General features: G+C 38.2%; 1 protein-coding gene across 1 annotated transcript in view; it reads left to right on the top strand.

The window, feature by feature from the left end:
- The window catches only part of CEP128 (centrosomal protein 128), a 437527-nt gene that overhangs the window by 156434 nt on the left and 253839 nt on the right, over nucleotides 1-27254 (top strand). Inside the window, exon 15 of the mRNA XM_060293645.1 lies at nucleotides 1306-1470. Coding sequence (XP_060149628.1) covers nucleotides 1306-1470 — 165 coding nt within the window. The remainder of the gene's footprint in view (nucleotides 1-1305; nucleotides 1471-27254) is intronic.

Here is a 27254-nt window from a genome sequence, read left to right as displayed (position 1 = left end):
AAAGTGGCATCAAGTCTTAGTTGAAATTTGTGGGGTGAATAAGGTATAGATTCTTGTCTGAAACTCACAAAACTTCTTCCTTTTGGGAAATTGCTTCCAGCGATTATGTTCCTATGTACTTGATTATATACATATAATAAACTTATACAAAGGAAAGAAACAAATATATTTTAGGCATTGAAACATGTACTTTAAACAGATTCTATGTGGGTGCTTACAGGCTGTCAGTAACTGGTAGGTGTAACTAGTTAACATTGCAAGTTGCACCCAGCTGGTTTTTAAAACCGTATGATATACGTACCTTTTAAAGGCAGTGAGGCAGAGCAGCTGAAAACATGGACAGTAGAGAGAATTCCTGCATTCAAATCCTGGCTCTGGTTTACTCACTACATACCCTTGGGCAAATGATTAGTGTTGTTCTGCTTCAATTTCAAAACAGGAGACAATAACAGTGTCTCCCTAGTCAGGTTGTGGTGAGGATGGAATGAGGGACAACTATACGAAAAGGTCTTAGAGCAGTGCCTGACATATAGTCAGTATTTACATTGTTGTTATTTTAAGTCTTTAACTTCACATGCCTGGCAAATCCTTATTGAATCTCATCCACAGATTATTCCTGTTGTTTTTTTTTAAAGCTGATTCTGGTTATATTCCAAATAATAAACGAAAACGAGGTACTTTATTGTACTATAGGTACTGAAAATAATCACTGGTAAACTCTTTCATATTAAGTTATTTATAGTTTTTTGGCTACTCTGATCCATAATCTTTTTAGCCCCACAAGAGTGGTATTAATAATTACATTGTACAAAAAATACGCAAGCCTTTCACAAAAACGAGAGTGTAGCTTGAATAGGGATATTGTTAAGCTCCTTTTATAGATGAAGAGACTAATCAGGCAGTAATGTCCCATAGTATATCCTTATGGGGACATTTCTCTAATAACCCTTCCCCTCTCAGCAGTTAGTGTCCCTTCTTTGGGTTGCACATACCTCTGCTTGCACCTTTATTAAGCACTTCTTGTTCATCGTTGTCAGAATTGACTGTTGTATCTGTCTCTTTTACAGTTCATGCCTGTTATCTTCAGCATCTAGTAGAGTACCTGTCACTTAATTGGTTGCTCAGTGAATGCTAAGGAGAGATTGACCACATGCAAAGAATGTTTCCTTTGCATGTATGTTTATGTGTGAACGCTTAGAGGTAGCAAAATCTCGAAGTGTTTGCCCACTGATATAATGTGGAATTTGTTTTGTGTACAGCTTGGCTGTGGCCAGTGGACTTTCTCTTTTCTCCTTTTTCTCTCAGGCAGAAAGCTTAGAAGATAAGAATATGGCTGAAGTCCAGCGTTCTCAGCTAGAGAAGTTGAAATCACAGTATGACAGGCTGACAGAGGAATTAACTCAGAATGAAAATGAGAACAAAAAACTGAAGCTAAAATACCAGTGTTTGAAGGACCAACTAGAAGAAAAGGTAAAAATGTGAATGAACTCTAATTTAAAAGACTTTTTTGAATTTCTTCTAGTGTTTCTCCTAGAACGTAGTTTATGTACTACTGAATGCTAATTGTTAGGCTTTAGTAGCAATTTGTATTGGTGCCAGAAGACATCATAGAAGTTTATTAGAATGCTGTGATTTTTATTCTTTCAACCAACTAGTAACCTTCTAATACTTTTGATTTTAAATTTCTTCTGGATCTTAAAATAGGTATTTAGAGGCAAGGTAGCAAAGAAAGGAATTATGGTTTATTGAAGACCTACTTTATGGCAAGTATTTATGCCAGTTGATTTACATATGTGTACTCATTGAATTCTCAGGACTGTTTGGGTTAGATTTTATTGATCCCTGTTAACCTATGAGGAAACTGAGGTTCAAAATACAATATATAATAGATGAGGTGGTCACTGTGCACTAGGCACTTTTAATGCTCATAGTCATGTTATGAAATCAATAATATTTTGCTCATTTTTGCAGTTAAAGAGACTGAAACTTAAGAAGGTTGGCAACCTTGGAATGTTCCCAGCAGGCTCACTGCTTTCCTATCAGTAGATGTGTAAAATTTGGGGGGTGTCTGCTATATACCAGGCATTGGGTAGAATACTAGGGACTTCTAGAGTCACTACTTTTGTGGCCAAAAGTCAACTAAGAATAGAAGACAGAATACTTAAATTTGCATTCTATGTCTTTACCAACTTCCTAAAAGGATTTGCATTGGAGTGTGATAGAAGTCAAATAGAAAAAAAAAGACTATTAACATATGGATAATAGGATAAGGCAGGATAGACTGGGCCAGATGACTCCTGTTCTTGATAAGGGTTACTAACTAACATCTTTGTTGAAGGAAATATCACTGGGTGGGGTGTCATCAACCTCTAGAAGAAACATTCTTCATGCTTTGCTCATCTTTTCCTCTTTTTGTTGTTTCACTGTATTTTGTATATATTTTTTACCTTTCTAGTAATTGTTAAAATCAAGGAAATAAAATTTAAGTTAGTTTGGAGTTTATGATTAAATGTGCTTAAGTTGCTAAATTTAGGCCTACAATCTTGACAATTGTAATTTAGTTCTTATGTCATGCTTTGTTTTGACTAAGTCTAATGTTCACACATAATTAATGTATCTGTTGCCAGGGTGTAGTTGCTTTGAAGATAATACTAAATTTTCCAACTTTTCCATAATTAAAAGTTAGCCAGAAGGTTGTATTAACATGTTTTGTGTTTAATTATTTGCATTTAAGAAAGAGTGGGGGAAATTTTATGTTGAAAGTTTACCTTGTTCTGCTTAAAATAAATGCTTCTCCGCTATCTGTGACGTTCCAGGTATGTATGCATTGTCATACATTCATATAAGTGGAACATTCACCTTAGAACAGAGTTTTAAAATTTAAGGATTGTACAGTAGTCCCCCCTTATTAGTGGTTTCCCTTTCCATTGTTTCAGTTACCTGCCATGGTAACTGAAATTACCAAATTTGGACCAGTTGCAGTCCAGAAAGATTAAATGGAAAATTCTAGAAATAATTCATAAGTTTTAAACTGTACTTTGTTCTGAGTAGCATAATGAAATCTTGAGCTGTCCCACTTTCTAACACCTGTGATCCCCACCTATCTCAGTCCTCTGCTCCTAACATCCAACCATCCACATCATCATGGCTTGATGATCCAGGATCACCCAAAGCAGGTGATCCTCCTTCTGAGGTATCAGAAGGTCAGCAGTAGTTTAATGCTATGTCACAATGCCTACCTCATTCATTTCATCTCATCACATTTTATGTAGGCATTGTATCGTCTCTTATCATCACAAGAGGGGTGAATACAGTACAGTAAGATATTTTGAGAGAGAGAGACCACATTCACATATCTTTTATTACAGTATATTGTTACAGTTGTTCTATTTCATTATTAGTTATTGTTGGTAATCTCTTACTGTGCCTGATTTCTAAACTAAATTATCATAGGTATGTATGTATAATATGTATAGGGTTTGGTACTATCTTCAGTTTTAGGCATCCCCTGGGGGTCGTGGAACATATCCCTCGCAGATAATGGGGGACTACTGTATTCCTCTGCTATGTACTGACCATCTAGTATGTGGCAGGCATTGTGCTGGATGCTGGGGATGGGATATATCGATAGATAAGACACAGATCTGCAATTGAAAGCTTCTAGTGGGATCATTAAAAGCAAAATCGCCTTTCAGTTGTTAAAACTATATAGTCAATGATAATGGGTCCTAATGCAGAGAAAAGATGTCTATGACATCTAAAATGGTAAATAATCTTAAGGATACATAGACACACACACACATATAAATATACACAGCGTATATGCTTGCTTTTCTTTAATATTTTTTGTGTACATGATTGCTATGTAGTTTTGATTGACTTAGCGGTTTGTGTTGGCCTGTTTTTTTAGTATAGTTAGCTATGAATCGAAGTTTCACTGGGTTCAGTCATCTACAGATAGAGCCATTCTCTTCAGAAAGTAGTATAGAATTAGTGGCTATAGACAGAACTTTGAGTATAAATCATTTTCTAGCTGTGTGGCATTAGGCAAGTTGCTTAAAACTCAAACCTTTGGGGCTTCCCTGGTGGCGCAGTGGTTGAGAGTCTGCCTGCCGATGCAGGGGACGCAGGTTTGTGCCCCGGTCCGGGAAGATCCCACATGCCGCGGAGCGGCTGGGCCCGTGAGCCATGGCCGCTGAGCCTGCGCGTCCGGAGCCTGTGCTCCGCAACAGGAGAGGCCACAACAGTGAGAGGCCCGCGTACCGCAAAAAAAAAAAAAAAAAAAAAAAAAAAACTCAAAGCCTTGAGAGACAAGACAGCAGAAGCAAGAAGAACTACAGTCCTGTAGCCTGTGGAACAAAAACCACATTCACAGAAAGATAGACAAGATGAAAAGGCACAGAGCTATGTACCAGATGAGGAACAAGATAAAACCCCAGAAAAACAACTAAATGAAGTGGAGATAGGCAACATTCCAGAAAAAGAATTCAGAATAATGATAGTGAAGATGATCCAGGACCTCAGAGAAAGAATGGAGGCAAAGATCGAGAAGATGCAAGAAATGTTTAACAAAGATCTAGAAGAATTAAAGAGCAAACAAACAGAGATGAACAACACAATAACTGAAATGAAAACTACAATAGAAGGAATCACTAGCAGAATAAGAACTAGCAGAAGAACAGTCAAGTGACCTGGAAGACAGAATGGTGGAATTCACTGCTGTGGACCAGAATAAAGGAAGAAGCATGAAAAGAAATGAAGACAGCCTAAGAGACCTCTGGGACAACATTAAAAACAACAATATTCACATTATAGGGGTCCCAGAAGGAGAAGAGAGAGAGACAGGACCCGAGAAAATATTTGAAGAGATTATAGTCAAAAACTTCCCTAACATGGGAAAGGAAATAGCCACCCAGGGCCAGGAAGTGTAGAGTCCTATACAGGAAATACCCAAGGAGAAACACACCGAGACTCATAGTAATCAAATTGGCAAAATTAAAGACAAGAATTATTGAAAGCAGCAAGGGAAAAATGACAAATAACATACAAGGGAACTCCCATAAGGTTAACAGCTGATTTATCAGCAGAAACTCTAGAAGCCAGAAGAGAGCGGCATGATATACTTAAAGTGATGAAAGGGAAGAACCTACAAGCAAGATTACCCGGCAAGGATCTCATTCAGATTCGATGGAGAAATCAAAAGCTTTAAAGACAAGCAAAAGCTAAGAGAATTCAGCACCACCAAACCAGCTCTACAACAAATGCTAAAGGAACTTCTCTAAGTGGGAAACACAAGAGAAGAAAAGGACCTACAAAAACAAGCCCAAAACAATTTTAAAAATGGTAATAGGAACATACATATTGATAATTACCTTAAATGTGAATGGATTAAATGCTCCAACCAAAAGACACAGTCTTGCTGAATGGATACAAAAGCAAGACCCATATATATGCTGTCTACAAGAGACCCACTTCAGACCTAGGGACACATTCAGACTGAAAGTGAGAGGATAGAGAAAGATACTCCATGCAAAGGGAAATCAAAAGAAAGCTGGAGCAGCAATACTCATATCAGATAAAATAGACTTTAAAATAAAGAATGTTACAAGAAACAGGGAAGGACACTACATAATGATCAAGGGATCAATCCAAGAAGAAGATATAACAATTATAAATATATATGCACCCAACACAGGACCACCTCAATACATAAGGCAACTGCTAACAGCTATAAAAGAGGAAATCGACAGTAACACAATAATAGTGGGGGAATTTAACACCACATTTACACCAATGGACAGATCATCCAAACAGAAAATTAATAAGGAAGCACAAGCTTTAAATGACACAATAGACCAGATAGATTTAATTGATATTTATAGGACATTCCATCCAAAACCAGCAGATTACACTTGCTTCTCAAGTGTGCACAGAACATTCTCCAGGATAGATCACATCTTGGGTCATAAATCAAGCCTCAGTAAATTTAAGAAAATTGAAATCATATCAAGCATCTTTTCTGACCACAACACTATGAGATTAGAAATCAATTACAGGGGAAAAAAAAGGAAAAAACACAAACACATGGTGGCTAAACAATATGATACTAAATAACCAAGAGATCACTGAATAAATCAAAGAGGAAATCAAAACATACCTAGAGACAAATGACAATGAAAACACGATGATCCAAAACCTATGGGATGCAGCAAAAGCAGGTCTAAGAGGGAAGTTTATAGCTATACAAGCCTACCTCAAGAAACAATAAAAATCTCAGGTAAACAATCTAATGTTACACCTAAAGGAACTAGAGAATGAAGAACAAACGAAACCCAAAGTTAGCAGAAGGAAAGAAATCATAAAGATGATAGCAGAAATAAATGAATGAGAAACAAGGCAAACAATAGCAAAGATCAATTAAACTAAACGCTGGTTCTTTGAGAAGATAAAGAAAGTTGATAAACCATTAGCAAGACTCATCAAGAAAAAGAGGGAGAGGACTCAAATCAATAAAATTAGAAATGAAAAAGGAGAAGTTACAACAGACAGTGCAGAAATACAAAGCATCATAAGAGACTACTCCAAGCAACTCTATGCCAAAAAAATGGACAACCTGGAAGAAATGGACAAATTCTTAGAAAGGTATAACCTTCCCAGACTGAACCAGAAGAAATAGAAACTCACAGGTGAATTCTATCAAACATTTAGAGAAGAGCTAACACCCATCCTTCTCAAACTCTTCCAAAAAATTTCAGAGAAAGGAACACCCCCAAACTCATTCTATGAGGCCACCATCAGCCTGATACCAGCACCAGACAAAGATACTACAAAAAAAGAAAATTACAGACCAATATCACTGATGAATATACATGCAAAAATCCTCAACAAAATACTAGCAAACAGAAGCCAGCAATACATGAAAAGGATCATACACCATGATCAAGTGGGATTTATCCCAGGGATGCAAGGATTCTCCAGTATATGCAAATCAAACAATGTGATACACTACATTAACAAATAGAAGAATAAAAACCATATGATCATCTCAATAGATTCAGAAAAAGCTTTTGAGAAAATTCAAAACCCATTTATGATAAAAACCCTGCAGAAAGTAGGCATAGAGGGAACCTACCTCAACATAATAAAGGCCATATATGACAAACCCACAGCAAACATCATGCTCAGTGGTGAAAAACTAAAAGCATTTCCACTAAGGTCAGGAACAAGACAAGGAAGTCCACTCTCGCCACTGTTATTCGACATAGTTTTGGAAGTCCTGACCATGGCAATCAGAGAAGAAAAAGAAATACAAATTGGAAAAGAAGAAGTAAAACTGTCACTGTTTGCAAATGACATGATACTATACATAGAGAATCCTAGAGATGCCACCAGAAAACTACTAGAGCTAATCAATGAACTTGGTTAAGTTGCAGGATACAAAATCACTGCACAGAAATCTCTTGGATTCCTATACACTAATGATGAAAAATCTGAAGAGAAATTAAGGAAACACTCCCATTTACCACTGCAACAAAAAGAGTAAAATATCTAGGAATAAACCTACCTAGGGAGACGAAAGACCTGTATGCAGAAAACTATAAGACACTGTTGAAAGAAATTAAAGATGATACCAACAGATGGAGAGATACTGCATGTTCTTGGATTGGAAGAATCAGCATTGTGAAAATGACTCTACTACCCAAAGCAATCTACAGATTCAATGCAATCCCTATCAAATTACCAATGGCATTTTTTACATAACTAGAGCAAAAAATCTTAAAATCTGTATGGAGACACAGAAGACCCCGAATAGCCAAAGCAATCTTGAGGGAAAAAAGCAGAGCTGGAGGAATCAGACTCCCTGACTTCACACTATACTACAAAGCTACAGTAATGAAGACAATATAGTACTGGCACAAAAACAGAAATATAGCTCAGTGGAACAGGATAGAAAGCCCAGAGATAAACCCATGCACCTATGGTCAACTAATCTATGACAAAGGAGGCAAGCATATACAATGGAGAAAAGACAGTCTCTTCAATAAATGGTGCTGGGAAAACTGGACAGGTACATGTAAAAGAATGAAATTAGAACACTCCCTAACACCATACACAAAAATAAACTCCAAATGGATTCGAGACCTAAATGTAAGACCAGACACTATAAAACTCTTAGAGGATAACATAGGAAGAACACTCTTTGACATAAATCACAGCAAGATCTTTTTTGATCCACCTCCTAGAGTAATGGAAATAAAAACCAAAGTAAACAAATGGGACCTAATGAAACTTAAAAGCTTTTGCAAAGCAAAGGATACTACAAATAAGACGAAAAGACAACCGTCAGAATGGGAAAAACTATTTGCAAACGAATCAACGGACAAAGGATTAATATCCAAAATATGTAAACAGCTCATGCAGCTCAATATTAAAAAAACAAACAACCCAATCCAAAAATGGGCAGAAGACCTAAATAGACATTTCTCCAAAGAAGACATACAGATGGCCAAGAAGCACATGTAAAGCTGCTCAATCTCACTATTACGGAAATGCAAATCAAAATTACAATGACGTATCACCTCACTCCAGTTAGAATGGGCATCATAAAATCTACAAACAACAAATGCTGGAGAGGGTGTGGAGAAAAGGGAACCGTTTTGCACTGTTGGAATGTAAATTGGTACAGCCACTATGGAGAACAGTATGGAGGTTCCTTAAAAAACTAAAAATAGAATTACCGTATGACCCAGCAATTCCACTACTCAGCATATACCCTGAGAAAACCATAATTCCAAAAGACACATGTACCCCAATGTTCATTGCAACACTATTTACAATAGCCAGGTCATGGAAGCAACCTAAATGCCCATCGACAGGTGAATGGATAAACAAGATGTGGTACATATATGCAATGGAATATTACTCAGCCATAAAAAGGAATGAAATTGGGTCATTTGTAGATACGTGGATCAATCTAAAGACCCTAGAAAAATGGTACAGATGAACCGGTTTGCAGGGCAGAAATAGAGACACGGTTGTAGACAACAAACGTATGGACACCAAGGGGGGAAAGCGGCAGTAGGGTGGTGGTGGTGCTGTGATGAATTGGGAGATTGGGATTGACATGTATACACTAATGTGTATAAAATCGATATCTAATAAGAACCTGCTGTATAAAAAAATAAATAAAATTCAAAAAGCAAAACAAAACTCAAAGCCTCAGTTATATCATCCTTAAAACAGGTGTAATAATAAACTCTATTATTGAATTAAATGTGAAAATATATATAAAGTGCTTGGCTGAATTTCTGATACCTGATAAGGTATCGATTAGCAGCTGCCATTATTCTGTTATTGTTTTGTTACCAAATAGATGCCAATTAATGGTTCAGCCCAGCAATAAATCAGCAAGCATTGATTAACTACCCAATAATGTGTCAGGTATTAAGGGCCAGGGAACTGGGAGTAAGACTTACTGTGGAACTATGCTGATTGGAAGTTTACAGCCCGACTGTGTTGAATCACTTGAGATGACGGTCCACAAAGAGGCAACGATGTGGGAAGAGCTGCCATTTCTATCAGCAAGTGATATTGCAGGCATGTTTGTTAAGCAAACCAAACAGGTGGGCAGGTTTGTAATTATGTTTGCTATTTGAAGACAGGAACCAAGTCTTGGTTGTTTTTTTTATCTCCAAGACGAGGCCGAGAGCCTGACACATGGTAGGTAATTTATTTTGCGATACGCGGGCCTCTCACTGTTGTGGCCTCTCCCGTTGTGGAGTACAGGCTCTGGACGGGCAGGCTTAGAGGCCATGGCTCACTGGCCTAGCTGCTCCGCGGCATGTGGGATCTTTCCGGACCGGGGCACGAACCCGTGTCCCCTGCATCGGCAGACGGACTCTGAACCACTGCACCACCAGGGAAGCCCATGGTAGGTAATTTATAAGTAAATTGTGGTTGAAGAGATAGGTGTGTATACACGCAAGTACGTACACATATGTTTACATGGAGATAAAAAATATCAATAACCTATGGATACGGATGTACATTCATTCTCCCTCTCTCTCCCCCCTCCCCCTCCCTCCCCCCTCTCTTTGTCTCTCCCCCATTTCCCTTCCCTCTATGAGTGTGTATGTTTTTTTGTTTTTTATTTTTTAACATCTTTATTGGAGTATAATTGCTTTACAATGTTGTGTTAGTTTCTGCTTTACAACAAAATGAATCAGTTATATATATAATATGTTCCCATATCTCTTCCCTCCTGCGTCTCCCTCCCTCCCACCGTCCCTATCCCACCCCTCCAGGTGGTCACAAAGCACCGAGCTGATCTCCCTGTGCAATGCGGCTGATTCCCACTAGCTATGTACCTTACGTTTGGTAGTGTATATATGTCCATGCCTCTCTCTCGCTTTGTCACAGTTTACCCTTCCCCCTCCCCATATCCTCAAGTCCATTCTCTAGTAGGTCTGTGTCTGTATTCCTGTTTTACCCCTAGGTTCTTCATGACATTTTTTTTTCTTAAATTCCATATATATGTGTTATCATATGGTATTTGTCTTTCTGTTTCTGACTTACTTCACTCTGTATGACAGACTCTAGGTCTATCCACCTCATTACAAATAGCTCAATTTCGTTTCTTTTTATGGCTGAGTAATATTCCATTGTATATATGTGCCACATCTTCTTTATCCATTCATCCGATGATGGACATTTGGGTTGTTTCCATCTCTGGGCTATTGTAAATAGAGCTGCAGTGAACATTTTGGTACATGACTCTTTTTGAATTATGGTTTTCTCAGGGTATATGCCCAGCAGTGGGATTGCTGGGTCATATGGTAGTTCTATTTGTAGTTTTTTAAGGGACCTCCATACTGTTCTCCACAGTGGCTATATCAATTTACATTCCCACCAACAGTGCAAGAGGGTTCCCTTTTCTCCACACCCTCTCCAGCATTTATTGTTTCTAGATTTTTTTTTTTTTTTTTTTGGTGGTACGTGGGACTCTCACTGCTGTGGCCTCTCCCGTTTCGGAGCACAGGCTCCGGATGCGCAGGCTCAGCGGCCATGGCTCACGGGCCCAGCTGCTCCGCGGCATGTGGGATCTTCCCGGACCGGGGCACAAACCTGTGTCCCCTGCATCGGCAGGCGGACTCTCAACCACTGCGCCACCAGGCAAGCCCTATTTCTAGATTTTTTGATGGTGGCCATTCTGACAGGTGTGAGATGATATCTCATTGTAGTTTTGATTTGCATTTCTCTAATGATTAGTGATGTTGAGCATTCTTTCATGTGTTTGTTGGCAGTCTGTATATCTTCTTTGGAGAAATGTCTGTTTAGGTCTTCTGCCCATTTTTGGATTGGGTTACTTGTTTTCTTGTTATTAAGCTGCATGAGCTGCTTACAAATTTTAGAGATTAATCCTTTGTCAGTTGCTTCATTTGCAAATATTTTCTCCCATTCTGAGGGTTGTCTTTTGGTCTTGTTTATGGTTTCCTTTGCTGTGCAAAAGCTTTGAAGTTTCATTAGGTCCCATTTGTTTACTTTTGTTTTTATTTCCATTTCTTTAGGAGGTGGGTCAAAAAGGATCTTGCTGTGATTTATGTCATAGAGTGTCCTGCCTATGTTTCCCTCTAAGAGTTTGATAATTTCTGAGCTTACATTTAGGTCTTTAGTCCATTTTGATCTTATTTTTGGGTATGGTGTTAGGGAGTGATATAATCTCATACTTTTACATGTACCTGTCCAGTTTTCCCAGAACCACTTATTGAAGAGGCTGTCCTTTCTCCACTGTACATTCCTGCCTCCTTTATCAAAGATAAGGTGACCATATGTGGGTGTGTTTATCTCTGGGCTTTCTATCCTGTTCCTTTAATCTACCTTTCTGTTTTTGTGCCAGTACCATACTGTCTTGATTACTGTAGCTTTGTAGTATAGTCTGAAGTCAGGGAGCCTGATTCCTGCAGGTCCGTTTTTCGTTATCAAGATTGCTTTTGCTATTCGGGGTCTTTTGTGTTTGCATACAAATTGTGAAATTTTTTGTTCTAGTTCTGTGAAAAATGCCAGTGGTAGTTTGATAGGGATTGCATTGAATCTATAGATTGCTTTGGGTAGTAGAGTCATTTTCACAATGTTGATTCTTCCAATGCAAGAACATGGTATATCTCTTCATCTGTTTGTATCATCTTTAATTTCTTTCATCAGTGTCTTATAATTTTCTGCATATAGGTGTTTTGTTACCTTAGGTAGGTTTATTCCTAGATATTTTATTCTTTTTGTTGCAATGGTAAATGGGAGTGTTTTCTTGATTTCACTGTCAGATTTTTCATCCTTAGTGTATAGGAATGCCAGAGATTTCTGTGCATTCATTTTGTATCCTGCTGCTTTCCCAAATTCATTGATTAGCTCTAGTAGTTTTCTGGTAGCATCTTTAGGATTCTCTATGTATAGTATCATGTCATCTGCAAATAGTGACAGCTTTACTTCTTTTTTTCCGATTTGGATTCCTTTTATTTCCTTTTCCTCTCTGACTGCTGTGGCTAAAACTTCCAAAACTATGTTGAGTAAGAGTGGTGAGAGTGGGCAACCTTGTCTTGTTCCTGATCTTAGTGGATATGCTTTCAGTTTTTCACCATTGAGGATGATGTTGGCTGTGGATTTGTCATATATGGCTTTTATTATGTTGAGGAAAGTTCCCTCTATGCCTACTTTCTGCAGGGTTTTTATCATAAATGGATGTTGAATTTTGTCGAAAGCTTTCTCTGCATCTATTGAGATGATCGTATGGGTTTTCTCCTTCAATTTGTTAATATGGTGTATCATGTTGATTGACTTGCGTATATTGAAGAATCCTTGCATTCCTGGAATAAACCCCACTTGATCATGGTGTATGATCCGTTTAATGTGCTGTTGGATTCTGTTTGCTAGTATTTTGTTGAGGATTTTTGCATCTGTGTTCATCAGTGATATTGGCCTGTAGATTTCTTTCTTTGTGACATCCTCGTCTGGTTTTGGTATCAGGGTGATGGTGGCCTCGTAGAATGAGTTTGGGAGTGTTCCTCCCTCTGCTATATTTTGGAAGAGTTTGAGAAGGATAGGTGTTAGCTCTTCTCTAAATGTTTGATAGAATTTGCCTGTGAAGCCATCTGGTCCTGGGCTTTTGTTTGTTGGAAGATTTTTAATCACAGTTTCAATTTCAGTGCTTGTGATTGGTCTGTTCATATTTTCTATTTCTTCCTGATTCAGTCTTGGCAGGTTTTGCATTTCTAAGAATTTGTCCATTTCTTCCAGGTTGTCCATTTTATTGGCATAGAGTTGCTTGTAATAATCTCTCATGATCTTTTGTATTTCTGGAGTGTCAGTTGTTACTTCTCCTTTTTCATTTCTAATTCTATTGATTTGAGTCTTCTCCCTTTTTTCCTTGATGAGTCTGGCTAACGGTTTATCAATTTTGTTTATCTTCTCAAAGAACCAGGTTTTAGTTTTATTGATCTCTGCTATCGTTTCCTTCACTTCTTTTTCATTTATTTCTGATCTGATTTTTATGATTAATTCCTTCTGCTAACTTTGGGGTTTTTTTGTTCTTCTTTCTCTAATTGCTTTAGGTGCAAAGTTAGGTTGTTTATTCGAGATGTTTCCTGTTTCTTAAGGTAGGATAGTATTGCTATAAACTTCTCTCTTAGAACTGCTTTTGCTGCATCCTATAGATTTTGGGTCGTCGTGTCTCCATTGTCATTTATTTCTAGGTATTTTTTTTATTTCCTCTTTGATTTCTTCAGTAGTCACTTCATTATTAAGTAGTGGATTGTTTAGCGTCCATGTGTTTGTATTTTTTACAGATCTTTTACTGTAGTTGATATCTAGTCTCATAGCATTGTGGTCAGAAAAGAGACTTGATACAATTTCAATTTTCTTAAATTTACCAAGGCTTGATTTGTGACCCAAGATGTAATCTATCCTGGAGAATGTTCCATTAGCACTAGAGAAAAATGTGTATTCTGTTGTTTTTGGATCGAATGTCCTATAAATATCAATTAAGTCCATCGTGTTTAATGTATCATTTAAAGTTTAAGTTTCCGTATTTATTTTCATTTTGGATGATCTGTCCATTGGTGAAAGTGGGGTGTTAAAGTCCCCTACTGTGAATGTGTTACTGTTGATTTCCCCTTTTATGGCTGTTAGTATTTGCCTTATGTATTGAGGTGCTCCTATGTTGGGTGCATAAATATTTACAATTGTTATATCTTCTTCTTGGATCGATCCCTTGATCATTATGTAGTGTCCTTCTTTGTCTCTTCTAATAGTCTTTATTTTAATGTCTATTTTGTCTGATATGAGAATTGCTACTCCAGCTTTCTTTTGGTTTCCATTTGCATGAAATATCTTTTTCCATCCCCTCACTTTCAGTCTCTATGTGTCTCTAGATCTGAAGTGGGTCTCTGGTAGACAGCAAAGATATGGGTCTTATTTTTGTATCCATTCAGCCAATCTGTGTCCTTTGGTGGGAGCATTTATTCCATTTACATTTAAGGTAATTATCGATATGTATGTTCCTATTCCCATTTTCTTAATTGTTTTGGGTTCGTTATGGTAGGTCTTTCCCTTCTCTTGTGTTTCTTGCCTAGAGAAGTTCCTTTAGCAGTTGTTGTAGAGCTGATTTCGTGGTGCTGAACTCTCTCAGGTTTTGCTTGTCTGTAAAGGTTTTAATTTCTCCATCAAATCTGAATGAGATCCTTGCTGGGTAGAGTAATCTTTGTTGCAGATTTTTCTCCTTCATCACTTTAAATATGTCCTGCCAGTCCCTTCTGGGTTGCAGAGTTTCTGCTGAAAGATCAGCTGTTAACCTTCTGGGGATTCCCTTGTGTGTTGTTGTTTTTCCCTTGCTGATTTTAATATGTTTTCTTTGTATTTAATTTTTGACAGTTTGATTAATATGCGTCTTGGCGTGTTTCTCCTTGGATTTATCCTGTATGGGACTCTCTGTGCTTCCTGGACTTGGTTAACTATTTCCTTTCCCATAATAGGGAAGTTTTCAACTATAATCTCTTCAAATACTTTCTCAGTCCCTTTCTTTTTCTCTTCTTCTTCTGGAACCCCTACATTTCAAATGTTGGTGCGTTTAATGTTGTCCCAGAGGTCTCTGAGACTGTCCTCAGTTCTTTTCATTCTTTTTCCTTTATTCTGCTCTGCAGTAGTTATTTCCACTATTTTATCTTCCAGGTCACTTATCCATTCTTCTGCTTCAGTTATTCTGCTATTGATCCCATCTAGAGTATTTTTAATTTCATTTATTGTGTTGTTTATCATTGTTTGTTTCATCTTTAGTTCGTCTAGGTCCTTGTTAAATATTTCTTGCATTTTGTCTATTCTATTTCCAAGATTTTGGATCATCTTTACTATCATTATTCTGAATTCCCTTCCAGGTAGACTGTGTATTTCCTCTTCATTTTTTAGTTCTGGTGGGTTTTTTATCTTGCTCCTTCATCTGCTGTGTGTTTTTCTGTCTTCTCATTTTGCTTATCTTACTGTGTTTGGTGTCTCCTTTTTCAGGCTGCAGGTTCGTAGTTCCCGTTGTTTTTGTTGTCTGTCCCCAGTGGCTAAGGGTGGTACAGTGGGTTGTGGAGGGGACTAGTGCCTGTGTTCTGGTGGAGGAGGCTGGATCTTTTCTTTCTGGTGGGCAGCTCCACGTGTGGTCGTGTGTTTTGGGGTGTCTGTGGACTTATGATTTTAGGCAGCCTCTCTGCTAATGGGTGGGGTTGTGTTCCTGTCTTGCTATTTGTTTGGCATAGGGTGTCCAGCACCGTAGCTTGCTGGTCGTTGAGCGAAGCTAGGTCTTGGTGTTGAGATGGAGATCTCTGGGAGATTTTCACTGTTTCATATTATGTGCAGCTGGTAGGTCTCTTGTGGACCAGTGTACTGAAGTTGGCTCTCCCACCTCAGAGGCACAGCACTAATCCTGGCTGCAGCACCAAGAGCCTTTCATCCACACGGCTCAGGAGAAAAGGGAGAAAAAGTAGAAAGAAAGAATTAGTAGAAGAAAGAAAGAAAAAGGAAGCAAGGAAGGAAGGAAGAAAGAAAGAAGGGAGGGAGAGAGGAAGGAAGGAAGGAGGAAAGGAAGGAAAAAAGAAAGAAAGAAGATAAAGTAAAATAAAATAGTAAGATAAAATATAATAAAGTTATTAAAATAAAAAATAATTATTAAGAGAAAAAAGAAAAAAGAAAAAAAACGGACGGATAGAACCCTGGGACAAATGGTGGAAGCAGAGCTATACAGACAAAATCTCGCACAGAAGCATACACATACACACTCACAAAAAGAGGAAAAGGGGAAAAAATCATAAATCTTGCTCTCAAAGTCCACCTCCTCAATTTGGGATGACTCGTTGTCTATTCATGTATTCCACAGATGCAGGGTACATCAAGTTGATTGTGGAGCTTTAATCTGCTGCTTCTGAGGCTGCTGGGAGACATTTCCCTTTCTCTTCTTTGTTCTCACAGCTCCCAGGGTCTCAGCTTTGGATTTGGTCCCGCCTCTGCGTGTAGGTCACTGGAGGGCGTCTGTTCTTCGCTCAGACAGGACGGGGTTAAAGGAGCCGCTGATTCGGGGGCTCTGGCTCACTCAGGCTTGGGGGAGGGAAGGGCATGGAGTGCGGGGTTTGCCTGCGGCAGCAGAGGCCGGCATGACATTGCACCAGCCTGAGGCGTGCCGTGGGTTCTCCCGGGGGAGTTGTCCCTGGATCACGGGACCCTGGCAGTGGCGGGCTGCACAGGCTCCCCGGAAGGGGGTTGTGGATAGTGACCTGTGCTCGCACATCGGCTTCTTGGTGGCGGCAGCAACAGCCTTAGCGTCTTATGCCCGTCTCTGGGGTCCCGCTTTTAGCCGCGGCTCGCGCCCGTCTCTGGAGCTCCTTTAAGCAGCGCTCTTAATCCCCTCTTCTCGGGCACCAGGAGACAAAGAGGGAAGAAAAAGTCTCTTGCCTCTTAGGCAGGTCCAGCCTTTTCCCCAGACTCCCTCCCGGCCAGCCGTAGTGCACTAATCACCTGCACTAATCACCCCAGTCCTCTCCCTGCGCTCTGACCGAAGCCTGAGCCTCATATATCAGCCCCGCCCGCCCGGGCAGGGGAGCAGACAAACCTCTCGGGCTGGTGAGTGCAGGTCGGCACCGATCCTCTGTGCGGGAATCTCTATGCTTTGCCCCCCGCACCCCTGTTGCTGTGCTCTCCTTCGCGGCCCTGAAGCTTTTCCCCTCCGCCACCCAGAGTCTCCGCCCACGAAGGGGCTTCCTAGTGTGTGGAAACTTTTCCTCCTTCACAGCTCCCTCCCACTGGTGTAGGTCCCGTCCCTATCCTTTTGTCTCTGTTTATTCTTTTTTCTTTTTCCCTGCCCAGGTACGTGGGGGGTTTCTTGCCTTTTGGGAGGTGTGAGGTCTTCTGCCAGCGTTCAGTAGGTGTTCTGTAGGAGTTGTTCCACGTGTAGATGTATTTCTGGTGTATCTGTGGGGAGGAAGGTGATCTCCGCGTCTTACTCTTCCGCCATCTTCCCAGAAGTCTGAGTGTGTATATTTGGCCGGATTGGGGGAAATAAAAACAAGAAAACAGGACAAAAATATGTTTTCAATGAAAAAAACCCCATGACTTATATCCCAAAGATTCCTACTATTTAAGCAATAGAGTGAACTTGATAAATAGGGCCTAATGGATTAAAGGATTTTCTAATCAAAAGGGTTTCTGTAAGAACCATTTCTGATCAGTGCATAGGTTATGTAGGCTCTCTGAGATGCTTAGCTAACTCAGTGAATACTTGTTTTTTTCCATAGTTATACTTAAGTTATTTTAGAAGACTTTCTTTCTCTTTTTTTTGCCTTTATTTTCTATTATTAGTTCTTTTGGGAAATGTCAAAGCTGCAGTGAAACAATTAGGAGACAAATTTTGAGACATCTAAGGCAGTTGCAGTTCACGGGAACCTAAGTGTTGAATTGATTAGGATTTGTAGAAATGTACTTTTGTTCCTTCTCATGAAATCCTTTATTGAAATTATTTGTGAAGTGACACCTAGCAACATATTTAAAGCTATGGCTATGTTGGCTGAAAACACTTAGGAAATAATTTTCTTATACAAAATGTGGATCTTTAAGAAATGGTAATTATAATTCACATTTGCAAGTGTAATTATGATGCCCATTTTTTACAGATGGTGGAAACTGAGGGCGAGGGTGTAGTATAGTGACTTGCCAAACATTGCATAGCTTGTGGTGGAAAACAGGATATGAGCATAAATTCCTTGTATTTTTCCCTTTATTTACTGCCAGTAAAATGACTCACATTTGTGTCTTTTCAATGAAATTTTAGTGTTGAATTTAAATTTAGGGTTATTATATTCAACACATTACCATATCCTCTCTTATGTTTTTTAGCCTGACACAAATTTTGGAATAGAAGTCATCAATGATTTTGTTAGAAAAGTCTAATTAAAACCTGATATTTCCACATAAAAGATATCTGTGACTGGAAAAAATGAATCAGTGTTGTTGAAATTTGTGTTTTGTTTCTAATTTGACCATCTGTTTAGGATTGCTGTTTCTTTCTCATGATGTGGAAAAATATATATGATTGTCAGATGTCTCTTCTATAAAGTATTCACTACTTTGCAAAAACCACAGTTTCACATATTTTACTAAGATAGTAGCAGGCAGAATGCTCTCATTTCCATTTTTTTCCCAAGTACGAGAAAGAAATTGAAGCAAATGAGCTGTTGACTTCTAGCATTTACTTAATGGTTACACTTTACGCCATTTTTAGGCAGACTGTGCTCTTTCTTTGGTGCTTCGTCTATTTTAAATAGTGTGAGTAGAGTAAAGCTATAGCAAACTTAAACCAGATACGTTAAATAAACACTAAGATACTATGAGTAAGTTCCTGTCAGATTTCTCTCATTTAAAAACAACAACAATAAAAATAATAATAAAATTGTCAAATTGAAGGTAGCATTATAAATTTTGCATTTGCCATTTATAAAGTGCTTTTAATTGAATTCCTGATAGTCATTAAAGCCACAGTAGTCCTTACTTTCACAGAGAATTGACAGAAACACCAGTGTTTACCATGTATGAATCACTCTGCCAGGTGTTAAGAAACAAGTTTAGAATGCAAAGATGGAGTGACTGTGCAGTGCCGGGGGAGCCCAGTTATACATACAGCTGCAGCGGAGGGAGGGTCAAGATATAAAGATGTATAGAAGGACATTTGGTCTACTTTCCAGACTGGAACACAGGCGTGGAGAAGCCATTTCCAAACTCTCCTCCATTGGCAGTGACCTCTTCACCAACTATTTACACTCACAGAGGTTGATTTTAAGTGAATTTAAGGAGTGAAGTCCAAGTTTGTGTCTTTATGACCCCTGATTTGGACTTGATTTCAAGGCATTTAATCTTTAGCTGAGTGGTTGATAACTATAAGGGCTTGAGAAGAAAGAAGTCCTTTTGGGCACTTGCCTTTAAAATCCTCTATTACTAGTTTGATTTCATTTCCTTGTGAAACTGTGAGTGATACCCATCCTGTGGGTGTAGGAGTTAGGCTAAATAATAGTACCTACAGTTGCTTGTGGTGTGTAAAGCCAAGGGGAAGAGGCCACATGAAAGATCTCTGTTGCATCTGTGTCAGTGCTCTGCTGGATGTTGAGCAGACCTAGCTTGCATTGGTAGACCCTAAAAGGGAACATAAGATGAATGTCCTGGTTCGTTTACATTGTGTTTCTTTTATCACCATTTAAAGCACCAATTGACTCAGTCCATTTTATCATTTAATCTTGAACAAGCAATGTTCTTTCAGTTAATGCAAAACCAATAACTAGACGGTGCTTATTGTTTACACGAGTTATATTATTTGGAGATCTGTTTTTAAACTTTTTTCCCCATATTATTTCATAAGAATAAATACATGCTTAAGCATCCTTTAAAGAAAAAAATAGAGGAGAGGAAGAAATTCTGATGGTTTCCAAAGACACAGTAAGCTTATAAACATTTCTCTGGAAATGAATGATGCACTTTTTTTCTTTTGAAAATTAAACAATGTTCGTTCCAAATGCATAATTTGAAACTCTAGTTGTTTGTTTCCTTGTCTGTATTTTGTTTCAGAAATAGAAATGCATCAAAAGTGGCTGATTTTAAATAACGAATGTTATTTCTGTTTCCAGGCATTGACTTAAGAGAAATACATCATAATTACAAAATGGTCCTAAAAGTTAATGAATGCATAAAATACCCTTTAGAGGCATTTTTGTTTCCAACTGTGAATATTAATTTCTAGGAATGTATCCAATACATATCCTAACACCTTTTTGATTGTGCTGCCAGTGATCTTTGTATTGCTCAATATTCTCCTAGAAAAAGATACTAAAAAGCCTGAGGCAAGAATAATTTCCTTAAATGGGGTTAGAAGTTTAAATTTGAATTTCCATTTTTTGACTTCTGTTTTATGGATAACTTTCCTAAGCCTGCCTAAGACCAGGTTATAGATTGGAAAGTCTTCCACACTCAAGTTTTAACATGCATCAAATCATCTATCCTGTTTTCTAATTATGCCATTACTTTTTTCATTTAACTCTACTGTTTTACTAATGCTCTTAGTTCTTACTCTTATATACTATTAATCATAATTTCTTCCCTCCTTTGAAGGAAATAGTATAAAGTATATACTTACAGAGGAGAAGGAAGTGTATATCTAACTCAAAAAATAGTAGCATTTTGATTTTAATCTTCTAGTAGGAATTACAATGTTCTTTTGCTTTCTAAATACATGTAAAGAACTCTCTTATTCTCTCACACATAGACCTATACGTAACTCATCAGCAAATCTTATTACCTCTATCCTCAAAATTTATTCTGATTTACTTACCACTGACAGAGCCTTTACTTTTCTGACATAAGCTTACTTTGATGGTTATAATAACCTGCTACTTACAAGATGCTTGCCCTCAATGATTTGACTAATTAATGTATTACAAAAACAAACTTACTGAAACACAAGAAGTTATTGAGTTTAGAGATTCTGTTTTTTTTTTTTCTTCTTCATTGTTGTGTAGTTAGGGACTATGCCTGGCACATAGAGAATACACTAAAAAAAAAAAGAAACACTAATGGAATGAATGGAACATTAAAGGATATTTATGTTTCAGAAAGATTTATCGATTGACTGCTATGTGAGACACTATTAGATGCTGTGATTTTTTTCTCTTTTTTTAAATTTACTTTTTATTGAGCTAACATTGGTTTACAACATTATATAAATTTCATGTGTACAACTCTCTACTTTTATATACACTGCAGTGTGCTCACCACCAAAAAGTTAGTTTCCATCTGTTGCCATACAGTTGATTACCCTTTACCCATTTTACCCTCCCCACCAGTCTTCTCCCTCTGGTAACTATTACTTTGCTCCCTGTATCTATATGTTTGTTTTTGCTTGTTCACTTATTTTGTTTGTTTTTTATATTCTACATATGAGTGAAATCATACGGTATTTGTCTTTTTCTGACTTGTTTCACTTAGCATAATACCTTCAAGTTCCATCTACGTTATTGCAAATGGCAAGATTTCATCTTTTTTTGTCTATGAGAAGTATTTCATTTTGTGTCTGTGCGCACACACACACACACCACATCTTCTTTATCATTTATCTGTTTATGGGCATGTAGGTTGTTTCCACATCATGGCTATTGTACATAATGCTACAACGAACATAAGGGTGCATGTATCTTTTCTAATTAGTGTTTTTGTTTTCTTCGGATGAATACCTAGAAGTGGGATAGTTGGATCATATGGTAGTTCTATTCTTAATTTTTTGAGGAACCTCTATACTGTTTTCCATAGTGGCTACACCAGTTTACATTTCCACCATCATTGCACGAGGGGTGCTGAGGTATTTAAATGAAGAGGAATAAGATCTTTGCCCTAGAGGAACTCACAGTCTGTTGAGGTGACAGACATAAAAGACACAGAGTAGTAAGTGCTACAGCAGAAGCTCATACAAAGTGCCACAGGAACATAGAGAAGGAACACCTAGTATTGCTAAGAACTGAGGTTACCTGCCATTGCTATAATAATCACGTGAGTGATGAAGTAGGTGCATGTTATTGGACTTTCATAACAAGTAAAAAAATTCAGTTTATGACCTTCCCTTGTCCTCTTTATTCCAGAGTAGTGTTGGGTTCACAGAAGGCAAAGGATATACGGAGGCTGAATTCATGGGGACTCTTTCAAATTGATCTTAACTATTGATTTTAGAATTGTTGCTTTATTGTGGTTTTACAATATTTTTGTAAATATTGTGGTTTTAATTTTTTGATACCCATCTAAGTGTTTAATATATAGCCATAATTTTAAGAAATCCATACTCGTGTACGATCTTCTGTTTTTAAGAAATGTTTGAAAAAATAGTTACATCTGACAGCAATTAATGCATTATTTATTTATTTGTTGGCTGTTTTGTCAGACAGCTTGAACTGCAGTATAGTAATTTTCCAGATTAAACTCTTTTCACATTTCCTATAATATCCATAGTAGATCCTTCTCTTTTAGTCATGCTGCAGTTTCTGCCTTGGTTGGCATTTCATGTTGTATCTTAGCTTCCTTGCAGCTGAGTCAGCTCTGTTGGCAGAAGTAATGTGAGCCTTCTTTAGAGAGTCAGATAAATGGCTTCCAGACAGATCCAATTTTTGTTCAGGATAGTTTCATAATTTGCCTTGTAATGCTAGTATCCTGGATTTAAGGCTTAGGCATGATAGTTATCTTGAGTTATAGAAATATTCTTCCTCAAAAGTTTTTAGGTGATGTGTGCAGGACTATAGTTTCAATAAGCCATGCTTCCAGTAACTTTGAATTACATTGCATTAGTTTTAACTTCAGCCCTTAACTTTGATTTCTCTCTTACTGTTTACTCTCTCTCTGTCTCTCCCACCCCCTGCTCATGTATTATAGATGGCCTTGGGGCTGAAATATTGCACACTTATTCAAGTTAGTTTTCAGTAAAGGAAAAACATTAGCTTTGTAAATTAATGATTTATTTAGTGGTGTGAGTGTGCTTTATTTGCTATAATGTTTCTCTTAAGGTGTGTGAAGAACTGTTTTCATTTTATGTAATAACCGTATTGGAAATAAAGTGGGTTTTCTGGAATACTTAAGACACTGAAGGAATCTCATAAGCTTTGGCCAAGGAGATAACATTTTGAACATGCTCTAGTTTTACTGAAGTTGTTCTATTTTCATTAAGATTGTGTCTCCTTGTAATCTTTATAGCCTTTGGGAGAGTGAATGTTCTAATTAGAGGAGCACTTCTTATCCTTTGAATTAAAGGTTCATTGATTAAGCTGTGTGTGTGTGTGCGCGCGTGCGTGTGTGTGTGTGTATGATGACATTGTAAGTAGTATGACTTTTGTTTCCTTTAGACACAAACGTCAACAATGTAAGCCTTTCCTGTCTTGAAGTGGAAGCTTCATGAAACCTCTGCTGTCTTGACTGTGGAACCGTACCTTGTTTAGTGTGGTATTAGGTATACTTTTGAACTGAAATCTAGAGCAGATTTTATGTGTACACAGGTACATCTCCAGTGTAGAGGATGCAGTAGCCCCTAAAGGTTTAGGATACTGTGCATGCTTGATGGGTTTTTTCCCCCTTTTTTGTGGTCTATTCTGAATTTGCCAGTATGTCATATATTTTCATTTGCAGTGATAAGGCTTATTCAGAAATAGTTTTGAGTTATTCTTTCTACTTTATGACTACGTTAGCCCCCATATAAGCTACTGTTTTGCCCAAAGACTTACTTTCAGCTTCAGGTTCAGAGGATTCACTGGTAAAATAACCACTCCACACTTTAATAAGCAAGAAATAAGGAAATTTATTATATTAGTAAGTTACAGTATGAGGACAACCAATATATGTATATAGAGAGGTACATGTACATGCGTCACCAAATTGGGGAAGCCCCTACATCCAGACCCGAGCAGCGCTGGGAAATCCCTGGAACAGTGATCTGGAGTCCCAGCTGGAAGGTCCCGAGCAGTGCGTCCACCCCACGGCTGAGACTTCAGAGTACTGCTCAAAGGAGTCCTGCTCGTAACGCCAAGCCGCAGCTGATGGTCACCAGCTTACGCGCAAATATGCAGCTCTGGCCATTATCAGAAATGCTTTGCTCTCTCTTCGTAAGTCTCGGAATGTCCGCTGAACTGGCCAGATTCCCAAGGCCCAGGAAGCTTCGTGACTTACTCCCTTCCTTATCTGTTGGTTTTCAGGCTTGCTAGCGCCATTTCTGCTGACCTACGTGGTCCAGCAGTTTGGCACGTAGCTCCCTTCAGGGTCTTTGTTTGGTCAAAGGCCTATTGTTGCCTCTGAAGCCTGAACAAGACTATTACCTTCCCTAACACCTACTGACAACTTTTTTGAGTTTTTCACATTGGCTTTCTAAACTTCAGTTTTAAGAACTCAACCTTTATAGCATTTCAGTAGAGAGCACTAGTAAGGGAGTTGGGACTCAGTTTACGGGTTATTGGCTCTTTGACTTCAGTCAAGTTGCTTTGTCTGAACTTTGGTTTCCTCATTTCATAAAATTAAGGGTTGGATTTGTTTTCTAAGGTTCTTTCTCCAACTCAGTCATGGTCTAGGACTGATATCCCTTTTCTTGGATCATATAGACCGTCATAGTCAGCTTAGGCTATCCCCACCCCCCTACCCGCTGCAAAGAAACTCCTTATATTCCCAAGACCCAGGCATCTGTGTCCATTTACGCTGAAACATTGAAGTTGGACTATCTGTGTCTTCCATGTTTCTAAATAGTCTCTGAAATACCGCGTCTTACTTCTGGTTCTCTTGAAATATGGTAGCTTTTTGTTAATGTTGCCGTAGAATTACTGCTCCCTCTGATTTCACTAGAAGACCAGGGAATAGCCATAATAGTGCCTAAATATTATCATCTGCTTTTATTAATCTATATGCCCCCAATGAGATGGTTGATTGAATTAATGTCAGCCAGTTTAACTTCCTCCCATAGAGTTAGCTGTGCTTGCTCCATTGGTAGAGCTATTTCTGAAACATGAAAGTGGGAGAAACAGCTAATTCTTTGGGTGCCATAATTAGTGTTTAAATTGATATTCTCAAGCCAGAAATTTCAAGGAGAAATTTGTTGGCTCTGTGAGAGTAAAAGCCATATCTATCTCATTTACTCTATCCCTAGCATCCAGAAGAGTGTACTGCCATAGTAGGCCTTCCGTAAAAATTTGTAGAATGAGTGAAGAAATCAAATTACAGTTGCTTAGGTACAGAATGGAAGAGCTTATTTAACTCTTAGATTTAGGGTCTTGAAGGACATGCAGAAAGGATGGAGGACCAGTATGATGCAGTGTCTGAAACCGAGTTAAATAAAAGAACCTGGACCTTTGCCTGAAACATCAGAAGATTCAGTAGGGGTGGAGGATTCATTTATTTACTTTAATTTTTGAGTATAGCACTTAGACTAATGGAAGGATTTTGCGGCTTTGTCAATTACTCTTTTCCTTGAAACTTGAGTTGGTCGTGTAGGTAGGGGTTGGATGACGATCTGTCAGAAATGTCAAAGAAGGGGATCCTGAAAGAACAGATAGTTGAACCCACTGCTCTCTAAGGTTTATGTGAGTTTATAGCTCTGTGAGTTTCACTTCAAAGGGAGATTGGACATGATATGCTGTCTCACAGAGGATAGTGAAGTGGATAATGAAATTTTCAGTCTTTGTTAAAGTGATTTCAGCATTCTTAAGAACATCAAAATGTAGAAATAGTTTTGTCTTCTTTTTAATGAGGGAAGTAACAGAGAGCACAGAAAAGTGACAGTGGAAAAAGAAAGATGGCTGTGAGCGAAGAGAGAAAAGAAAGATCAGTTAGAACATCCTCGTGAATTGTGTGGATTTCGAATATGAACAGTTGTCCCCTAAGTATGTCAGCAACCCCTGATAGAGTGTTTTCTTTATTAATATTACATCAGCGAGAATACTGCAGGCCTATGTTTGTTTGGAGGCCTATGTTTGTATAGAGGAAACATAGCACACTTCAGTGGCCTTTGAGTATATAGATCTGCATGGTAGTTGATGAAATGATCTTTACAGTATTGAATTTGTCTGCAAAAAATGTTTAAATCACGTATTTAGCAAAGTGGAGGAGTTTAAAGATGACTATAAACATGTTTCGTGGTCTCCTGAAATTATCAGTTTATTAAGGCAGACAGGTGCAAGACCAAATAATTATCGTATAGCTTAGTACATTTTAAAAAAAACTACATGATACATAATATACTGTGGAAACATTCTGCATTGGGAGATCAGGAGAGAAAGGAGACTGGGTCTTGAAGGATAAACTTTGAAGGATAAGATGTATAGGTGGGTAGGTACGTAACAACAATACCTACATTCTGATCCATATGGCAGTTATGGTTCTCACTGTAAGCTAATGTAGTTAATTGAGTGGTATTCTAGTGTGTACATTTGTCTCTTGTGAGCTTAATGCACTCTACTGCTGAAACATGACTCAACTTGGAGTACCAAAAAGAAAAGAAAATCCAGCTCCTAGGTTTACAAAGCTGAGCTCCAGATTGGGATGATGTACTCATGAAGGTAAATGCTGTCTCATGACTGCCAGTTCCATTTTGAAATAGTGCAATTTCAGAGTGAGTTGTTCAGATGAGATGTGGGCGGAGGAGACATATGTAGACCTACTTGAGAGCTGAAAGTAGTTAAAGTATGAGAGAGTGGAAAGGAGGGAGATGAGGCTGGAGAGAACAGCTGAAGACAGGTTGTGAAAGGACTCTGTTCTTTTGCGCAGAGGGTGTTTCTTTCATTTTTTAAAGTAAGTTGAATTGCAAGGAAATATCATGTATGATTATTCTGCTCGAATGCCATTCCACTTTTCATGATTACTTTTCATTGAAAAATTCTTTGTTATTTTAAATTCAAGCTGGTTTGTTGGCCGTATCATCTTCCTGCTTGTGTTGTATTTACTAGGGTAGGTAAAGATGATTAGGCTACTATGTAATGACTGAAGGCATAACTAGCCAGCCATCATGACTTTTTGGTCCACTGTTTATACTTAGAATTCTAGTGATTCTGTTATTTTCCTCCAAGCCTTGTGTAATACCACTTGAATTTCTCTAATAAATTTTGAATTAAATTGTGTAATCATAATGATTGATAATTGTTTTGTCTAGGGGGGCCCCTAAGTCCTTGTAATCTCTTAAAGCAGCG

Source organism: Globicephala melas, chromosome 2 (assembly GCF_963455315.2).
Source record: "Globicephala melas chromosome 2, mGloMel1.2, whole genome shotgun sequence".
In the NCBI taxonomy this organism is placed as follows: domain Eukaryota; kingdom Metazoa; phylum Chordata; class Mammalia; order Artiodactyla; family Delphinidae; genus Globicephala; species Globicephala melas.
Note: the sequence above shows the minus strand (reverse complement) of the source record. Positions and strands in the feature narration are given on the sequence as shown.